Here is a 9,563-nt window from a genome sequence, read left to right as displayed (position 1 = left end):
GCAGCACCCAGACCGACTCTGTCCTGTTGCTCAGTGAGATTAAGGAGTTTCTCAAGCTCTCTCACCTCAGAAGACTGCCCCTCAATCCATCCCCTTTTTTGGCATGGTTTAAAAAACAAATATTGTGCAACTTGCTTCTCATTGTTTTTCTTTCTGGAGAGGAATTTTTTTGCCACTCTTCCATCTGCTGGTGCTCACCGTGCAGCAAAACAGGCTTTCAACAAAGGAAAGCTCCATCTCAATCTATACCTTTCCCTTTCTGTCTCAGGAGCCATGAATTTACATCTTGTGCTACATGGCCAATAAGCATGGGACAAAGAAAAGAGGTCTTTATCTCAATAGCTAGAAAATAGTGCTGAATAAAGAAGTGATGAAGACAACCTCTTGAGCCAGGAGAAGAGCAGTAGACAATGTGCCAACAATTAATTACAAGGACTGGGATAAATGTAAAGTTGGAGTACTTGGACCAGTGACCTTCCAAATAAAGAGCTTTAAATATTTGTGATCCATTCCCAGACACTGAAACCTGTATGTTCTCCCACAGAAGAGAGGTGAAAAAACAATCAGCCTAAAAGGTAAGTTCAGAGCCAGATGGTATGTGAGTCTGTATAATTCACCCACCATCCTGGGAGGTTTCAAACTCAGGTCACTCCATGACTCAAAGCTACAAGAGGCAGCACTGGCTCTCTGCGTCAGCCACACAGTCAGGATCTGCCCTTTTGGATTCTGCCTCTTCACAGGACAAAAAAATCCCAATTTTAAAGGGCAACTGTACAAACAGGACATGGGAGTATTTATATTCCTCTCCAAAGAGCAGCACAGGCAGCAGGAGTCTAGTGGGTGATTTATGAGGTGGGAATGCTTCTTTGAACTCTACGTTAGATGGGGGTTGCCTTCCCAGAGTGGAAAGGAACATACGACGGCTGGCTTTGCTGAAGAGCTCTCCCAGTGGCTTTCACCCAGGTGGTCACAGCTGCTTGGTACTCAAAATGAAGTCCTCTCCTTCCATTCTCCCTCTCTCTCTCACTCACATACAAAGTCAACAACACTAGAGAAGGCTATTTTTCTTTTATTTATTTCCCAGAAGAGCTCTTCCTTGCACTTTCCAGACACGATACAAAACAAGCAACAAAACTTTTGTTTCATGTAGGGAAACAGTTTGTTGGAGTATAAAGAGTTACTGGTGAGCATTACTGAAGAATGTTGGCTTATTCCAGGGGCACTTCAGTATTCCTGAGGAATAATCATTGACTTCTCCTTCCTTCCCACTGGGATAGTCTTAGCCATTAGTCACTGTTCCTGTAAAGCAAGAAGGCTTGTATTATTAAAAAGCCATTTGGGTTCCTGACATGGAAGGTGCTGCACGATTTAAAGCAAACCCCTTGGCTTTGTAACAATTCCAGAAGGTAGGATAACATTTTCATCCTTCACTAGATTGAGAAGTTGAGTATGGAGAAGTTAAGTAGCTACCTTCATGCTCAAAGCATGCCATGCTTTTCATGCATCTAAGCCTCCATCTTGACAAAACGGGTACTGCAGAAACAACCCAACATGATTGTTCCAGTTAACCATTCACAGACTGAATAGAAAGCAGAGAGAAATCAAAGCCAGGAGGAAAGGCTCCAGCTGCCAAACTTCTTGTATTGTTGCACATCAATATAATCTACACTGCAATCAAAGTGCAAGGTTGTGTTTTTTTGGGTGATAAATAATGCAGGCTAAATAACCTGAAAAATATAATCTTTCCATTTTGCAAGGAAACCTTAAGTCATGTAATTCTCAACCATACTGTTTTAAGCCTTGAAATAATTGCTCTGGAGCCATTATCCATGAGATGACATTTTGGAGAGAATTAAACGACATTAACCATTAGACGGCTTCATCTGTGTCTTCCCTCTCTCAGCACATTCAGCCTTTCTGTGCCAGGGAGAGCCAGTGGAGACACTGCACTGGAAACTATTTGTCTAGTCTCGTGCCACACAGGCAGCTGCTCTTCTTCTGTGAAGTGTCCTTTCAATTACCTCATGCTTCCAAGGACCTCCCTTGCTTCAGAGCACAGATTAGACCTTAATCCAAACAAAATCCTTCCCTAGGCTGACCTGAAAGTCAGTTTTCTGTTGCCCAACATCCCTAGTAACAAGCATCCTTGAATGAATGTTTTCTCAGAACATGTGAATTTAGCATCCACATGGAGCCAGACATGTCATTCCAGTTGCTTTTTCGAGACATGAATTGGAGGAAGACCCTCAGGATACTGCGGAAAGCCAACATGTTTTGATGTTAACTGAAGGGTCGCACAGACCCTTGATTCTGGGCTGTAGCTGGCAATGTTGTATCAGCTGCATCTTGGTCACAGTTTCTCTAGATAGCTATCCAAAATATTTTATACTGAAGTTGGTGTTCAAGGATCCTGTTACTGTTTCCCTTTCTTTACAGGCAGTATTTGTGAACAGGTAGGTCCAGTCAGGCTGCAGAAGGCTGGCAAAAGCTCATCTGCCAGTACATCTAAGGAGGTCCAGACTCAACTTACAGCTCTAGATGCATGAGGACAAAACCTAATGACACCTTGAGGCCTCCTTTGTTAGGCTGATTAATAATATATGAACAATTTTTGCATTCTCTTTACTTGCCATGAAAAGCTCCTGGCAGAACATTTCCCCTCAGTACTTTCTGAAGTGCTTAAAGTAGCCATAAATACATCCTGGTGGATGCCTATCCACTGGTATCAGGGAATTGCTTTCAGCAGGACAGGGCTTTGTGCATTCAAAATATGCTCCATTTTTTCCACAAATGCCCATAAAAACAGCCTCATCTTTTACATGCGAAGAAATAAGGAAAATATTAATAGAGTCAGTTTAGGGATTTAGTGCACTGCAGGCAGTTTGCAAGTGCACAATTGGTTCCTGCTCATTCACTTTTAAATATTTTATCTCAGCATGGTCAGTGATCATACTGAACTAATTTGAATTATTCTCATTAACATTATTTAAAGTGTACAGTTTCTTCAGACTAATTATTACATTACTATACAGCCAAACAAGCCACTAAACTTAAAAGTGATTAGTGCTTTCATGTTGCAAAGCCCCTCCCAGAAGATAAAAGATCTGCTTCCACAGGCAGAAGACATGAGTTTCAGTTTCTTCCTAGTTAATTTATTTCAAAGTTCTGAGGTCTAGATCTTACCATTAGTTTAGTTTTTCAGCTTTTCTAACATGTATTTTTATTATATGTGTTTTCAGTTTGTGGAAAAACCTACCTGCAGGATCTGTTAAACTAATTCTGTGTACTCAGTCTAGAAATATTTACTGCTGAACACACCAGACATTAAACACTTCTAAAGAGCAAGGGAATCACCCCCTGCTTCAGTTGAAGTTTCTTCATACTAGTGCTCTTTTGGAAAAGGAAGAGGAATATCCATGCAAATGGTGTCTAGATGTATCATTGAATGCTGAGTTATAAATAGTTACCAATTAACAGTAACTAGTATTGATACTTACTTTTACAAATTTACCATGAAGAAGATATGGAGACTGGAAGTCATGTTGACAATTGGAATAAGCCATTCCTAACCCCATCCCTGACCCAAAAGCAATAGGCCATGTCTTTCCTGTGGGGGAAGGCAAGCAGAGAGGAAAAGTTCAAATCCAGAAAAGCTGTTCATTTCACATCACTGTGATACCATTGTTAAATAAGCACCAAAAAAGCATGAATTGCAGGATGATGCATATTAGGTATTTTCGAGTTCTATGAGTCTTAAAATCAGCTAAAAACCAGATCACTTCAGAACAACAAGAGGGAGAAATCTCAATTTAGAACTTAATGGAGAGCAACCTGGTATTACTGCAAATAATTCTGTTACCAAAGCAGAACTAAAAGAGAATTGAGATCAGTTTTAAAACCCTGGCAAGACTGGCATGAACTGATGTCTAGACACATGGCTCCAGTAATTTGGCTCAGTTTCCTGCAGTTCCAGAATCTGAGCTGACCACAGTAGGAGCTTAGAGACATGCTGGTGTCTAACAACCTTGTTACACAACAGTTCAAGGTTTAGGTAACTCCATTTCAACTGAAAAGACATAACCAATCAGGGAAGAATTGGTCTAACAGGCTGATTAAGTTTTACATGCCTTAAAGGTCTCTCGTTTTTCAACCACACCTACAACAGACAGAAATTAGGAAACCAGGCAGCCAGGATAACTGCAGTGTACTTACTTTTGAAGAAGATGACTGAGAAAACAATTCCTAATCCAAACCCAGCACCTGTAAGAAGAAATGCAGAGAGTGAGGACTAAAATAATGCAAAGTAATGGAAAATTAGTTAGTTCTTTACAGCAATTCTTTGTTCCAACAAGAATATCAGACTAGATGTTATTTCAGCACAGCAAACAAAAATGTTCTTAAATAGCAATTAGGAATAAAATAATAAGTAACTGTAAGCAGCTAATTCAGATTAGAATCCCAACATATACAAATCCATTATTATAAAGATTTGGGAAACAAACCAGATCTCTCATCCCAGGGAAAGTTACTGAATTGCTGTCACCATCTACAATGTGGAATTAAGATTTATTTGGCCCATTGTCAGCAAATGAGAAACATTTAAATGAAAACTTATTGTGTCTTTGAGCTTTAGATTTTGCAGATGAATATCTTTAACTACTTCAATGTGTGTCCTGAGGGCAGCAGAACTTTGATGCTTTGTGTTACCCTATACCTTGCAAAACAAAGCTCCAGGCTGCTTATCTTTCACATCCACAACATTCATTATGGAGCATATTTAAACACATTAGGAATGAATGACTTTTCACATCCTTATACTATATATAGAAATAACTGCAGCAGTTGAAAAAAATAAAATAAAGTTGATCTGGCACCACTAAAAAAATTGCCTGGCATATTTAAAAATTGTTTTTGCTTACTTTGGAAGGTGAGCTTGGGTGGTTTTTTTGCAAGGAGTCAGGTACACCTGCAAAACCCCTCTTGTGACTCAATAAATGTAACAGGGAAAACTCTTGAGCTCAGTGGACAAATTCTACCTTCAATTATATCCACCAAAGACAAGAATTTCAGATAAGGTGCAGAATTATGAAAGTTTAAGGAAAAAACACATTTATGCATATGCTCATTTAAAAAAAACCTTGATATTTTCAGGTTTGTTTTGCAGCAAACACATCCTGCTATGGGTTTCAATTCTCTCAATACAAGAAATCTAATTATATTAAAATATGTTTATTAATTAAAAGGCATACTGAGGTTTATGAATTAAAAGACATACTGTTTTATTTTAAATAGTCCTAAAAGCATGCAATCCTTATTTATGATCCTGTTGAACACATTACTAAGTGGGTTGAGTACAGAACAACCCCAAAGAATCCTATACCCTCTTGGTGTATAGGAGTATGTTGGGGTTTTTTTTAAGTTTCCTTCTGCTTTTTAAACCTTTTTCCTTGCAAAAAGTACATTAATGGCAGTTCCTGTTGAGGCACAGATTATTGAAATAATACTCACTGCTACCTAGTAAATTAACTAAACACCCCATGTTTTTCATGGATTAAAAAAACTTGACTATTAGAAAAGATGACCAAACAGATGATCAGAGCAAACCCCCTTATATTTACTCTCCTATTAGAACTTCACTATCCATGAAAATCAGAGTTGCTTTTGAGAACTCACTTCATTTGACTACAACTTTTCAGTTGTGACAGAGGTAACTACTTTACCAGGTCACTACAAGGTTGGAGTAGGCATACAAAACATGCAACTGCAGGGAAGAACTTTGACTGCCTGCCAAGTGGTCCTGACATAACTCCTCCAGACATTTTGGAAAGGGAGCACTTTGCAGAAGGTCAGGTTTTCACTCTAATCATTTGCACAGCTAAGGGGAAAGTCTCAGCTCCTCAGGTGTCTGCTCAGAGCTTCAGGCTCTTTCTGCAGTTCAGACAGTGAGAGATACACTCCTTGGAGCATCTAGCAGAGACAGCTAACTACTCATCCCTGTCACTGCCTGGTGCTTCTGCGCACACTGAAAGAGCCATCATGCACCAAGAGCAGCAGTTCACCAGTGCTGCTTCCTCCACTCCCTCTCCCCAGGCAGAGCCTTCCTGCTGTACCTTTGCTATGAGACAGCTGGTGCTGGCTCTCACAGAATGTTTATGCTATTAAGGATAATTACTATCTTCAAGAATTCATCCAAGGGACAACTGCTTGGCCCCCTGACCCAGCTCCCTCTGCCAGCCCTCTCCTCCACTATGTGGTTACGCTGCCTTTTTCTTCTGGGCTGCAGGTCTGAAAAGGCCTTTCTGGAGGGAATGGCCTTCTGTTCAGGCAGCATGAGGTGTTGTTTGAACTGTCCAGTTCAGAAGGCCTGTCATGCACTGAATGATCCTGGTCCTATGCTTCCTCTCTGAGGAAAGGTCCCCTCTGCCAATGCAAACAGTTTAGCTAATCAATGAGAAATGATTTACAGGATGACAAATCCTACATCATCTCAATGCAGAGCCTGGGCAGTTTCGAATGTCACCACATTTTCCAAGTTACTAGTCAAACGCCACATTCTTTTTTACCAGAGTGGTGGTAAAATGCCTTTTTTTTTTTTTTTTGTCTTAAAACTCTGCACCAAGGAAGCTAACCAAGAAAGAAACTAATTCAGTTTCTTGCCATCTACATCCAGAAATCTTCATTATCTTGTGTTCTCTACACCTCCTTCAGACATTCTCTCACGTTTCAGCTCCTTTTGCAAAGGCTCCACACAGATACCATCGATGCTGCTTCCTCTTGGCCATGGGGGAAGCTACAGGATACACTTAGAGGTGAAAAATGTATTATTTCTGCCAACTGCAATTCAGCCTAAGCCTAAAACAAAACCCAGGTCTTCCCCCACGCTAATCCCCAACACCACTGTTGAGCAGATGTGGGCCAGCACGACTGACTTCTGCCTTTCTCAAGAAAGCTTTACTCTGAAGCAGTGAATCTGAAAGGATTCTTTTTTTTTTTTTTTTTCCTCATGAAAATGCAATTTTCATGCCATTTTAAGGGCTATCACTGCCTTGTGTTTCAGCACGAAGGGGAGCACAGCAGGAGATAAGTTTAAAAAGACGATGGTAAGATATCTAGGGGCTTGCTTTAAGTAATGAAACTGCTACAGAAGGAGATCTGACAGCTAATGGTTGTCGGTTTTCTCTACAAGAAGGCAACTGGAGAAAGAAAGCCAAAAAAGTACCATAGCTTCCCTCAGTCCAAAGGCAGTGAGGTTCATTCCTTTTCTTACTGAGTAACTAACTACAGTCTATGCTGAAAACTATTTCTAATCCCAACACCCTATCAACAAGAAATGCTCCAATCTGCCCCCTCTCATCAGCCAGTGCATAGACAACATTTGCTCTTTTCTGCTTGGTTTTAACATTCAAACATGAGTTTTAACTTAAAACCAAAAGTTTTAGCTACATTTGATTTCTTAGCCCATCTGGTTAAGAACCTCTCTTTGTGGATAATTTGTCACTCATCTTCATTCCACTAGAAAGTATTTGTGGTTATGTGGTCATTTCCTGTGTCTCCAGGACTAAGAGGGAGCTAAACCATCTTGCCTTGGAAGCAAAGTAATGTGTTTCACTTTAATTCTATATAAAGTTACACCAGAGATAAACAATGGCAAAGCTGTTAATGAGTTTTACAGGTTTAAGTTCTCACATGCTCAATTTCCTTTTAAAGAGGCAACATGTTGCTTCAAAGAGCCTCCCACCTGACCAGGGGACACTCAGTCTGCAGCTGTTTCTACTAAAGATCAGCACCTCTAGGCCAGGCTTTAACTTCATAACAATAAAACATGAAAGGTTTATCTTACAATAAAAACAAGTGAACATGGAAAAGCTAAGGACTTGATCCACGCTGGGCACATTTTCCCTCCATTTCTTGCATTACAGACTCTTTGGAGGAAAAGGCCACAGGAAAGAGCACAACACATTTTTCACCTCCTCTGACAGTTTCAAATGTTTAACTAGAAAAACAGTCTCTTCCACCCTACATCTATCACTTCAGCTTCAACTCATTTACAGGCAGTGTCAACAGGGGCAGGATGGTTCTGTGGACATCTTACTCCTGCTCTCCAGTAAGAGTCCTGGCTGCATGGACCAGCACAGCCACACGGAATTGGTATTAGGCAGGAAGCCCAGTCTCCAAAACATTCTCATTCTGCTTTGTTGGCTCATCCACCTTCCAAGAAAAATGTCACAGGACCTCCAATCAATCTAGCACACAGACCAGCACGTGCCCTGTACCCAACAGGACATCATAAAAGTGTCTCGGAGAAAACCACAAATCTTCAGGATGGGCTACTGCCCCATAAGAACATCTGGGAAAAGCTTTTTCTATAAATTTAATCAACAGTCCCTCCAGCAGCAATACGACATGGTTCTTTTCTAGGCTACCCAAGTAGCTACGGGCTGGAGCAGCTACTAAGACTGCCACACCTATATAGACTTTTCTTCAATAGCTGGAATCTTAAAATAGAAAGATTAAAATATGCTAATTGACATCTGGCAAATGTGTTGCTGTTACTATAGCAGCTGGAAGTTTTTTAATTACTTAATCGTTTTCTTCTTGTCATTGGATTATTTTCCTCTGCCATTCCTTAGACAAATACAAAATACAAGAGTTTCAGCCTCTTCTTTAGATTCTGTTAATTTACAATGAAAAGAACTAAATGATTGAAAGAAAATGAAGAAGGAGCTCCTGGAAGATAGCTTCTTGTTCTAAGAAAATAGCAACCACTCGGTACAGACAAGACTCTCTAAAATAGGCCAGAGACTTGTTCCAACAGAGAAGATTTCTTCCCAGCCAAAAAGCTTCCATCAGGATCAAGATTATCTATGAAGCTTGGTTAGTTCTCTCTGGGGGTAGTGACAGCAACAGCTTCAAGGTCCAATGGCACAGGCCTGATGATCTGGAAGGTTCAAATGAGCATCAGCTCAGCCCAGCACTGAAATTTGCCTTGGATAAGAAAATACCCAAAAAAAGCCAAGATTTTAAAGGCAAACAAGAACAGCAAGCAACCCTCAAACTTATTCTCCCTCCTGTTGAAGGATGTCCTGTCCTTCTCCCCTCCAATCCCACTCGAAGAAGATAGAGAGACAATTCTTGTGCAAAGAAATGGTGAGGAGATCCTTCTTCAGACACCAGGACCTTTACAGAGCAGTACTCAGCACCAGCTGGAAATCTGAGACTGTGAAATTACTTATTTACAAAGAGAATTAATTTTAAGCAGCCTCTTAGCAAGGCACCAAATTTTCTTCAAACATCAACTTTGAAGCTTTCATTCTTCTCTCCCCCGGTGTGTGGACTGTTTACATAGCAGACAGAAAAATGAGCAAGGACACTAGAAGAAAACATAGTGAAACTATATACCAAGTACTCGATGAAGAAGCAGGAAAAAAAGTGTTTTGTTTTCTTCTAGTGTTTGACTGTAGTAACATAGAATAGCTGGAATGACAGGATATAAATATCCAAATCCCATAATACAAAACTCTTGACATGTTTTCAGGGGCTGCTTTTACCCTTCAGCATTCCTG

At 40.3% G+C, this 9,563-nt stretch overlaps 1 protein-coding gene across 1 annotated transcript in view; it reads right to left on the bottom strand.

Annotated features, from left to right (window-relative positions):
- Window positions 1-1,051: 1,051 nt before the first annotated feature.
- MINOS1 (mitochondrial inner membrane organizing system 1) overlaps window positions 1,052-9,563 on the bottom strand; it is a 24,672-nt gene continuing 16,160 nt past the window's right edge. The window contains exons 2-4 of the mRNA XM_009995797.1: window positions 4,213-4,260; window positions 3,498-3,607; window positions 1,052-1,299 (exon numbers count right to left, since the gene is read on the bottom strand). Of these exons, the coding sequence (XP_009994099.1) occupies window positions 1,291-1,299; window positions 3,498-3,607; window positions 4,213-4,260 (167 nt within the window). The 3' untranslated portion in view covers window positions 1,052-1,290. The remainder of the gene's footprint in view (window positions 1,300-3,497; window positions 3,608-4,212; window positions 4,261-9,563) is intronic.

This window comes from Chaetura pelagica, unplaced genomic scaffold (genome assembly GCF_000747805.2).
Source record: "Chaetura pelagica isolate M959 unplaced genomic scaffold, ChaPel_1.0 scaffold234, whole genome shotgun sequence".
NCBI classification, from domain to species: domain Eukaryota; kingdom Metazoa; phylum Chordata; class Aves; order Apodiformes; family Apodidae; genus Chaetura; species Chaetura pelagica.
Note: the sequence above shows the minus strand (reverse complement) of the source record. Positions and strands in the feature narration are given on the sequence as shown.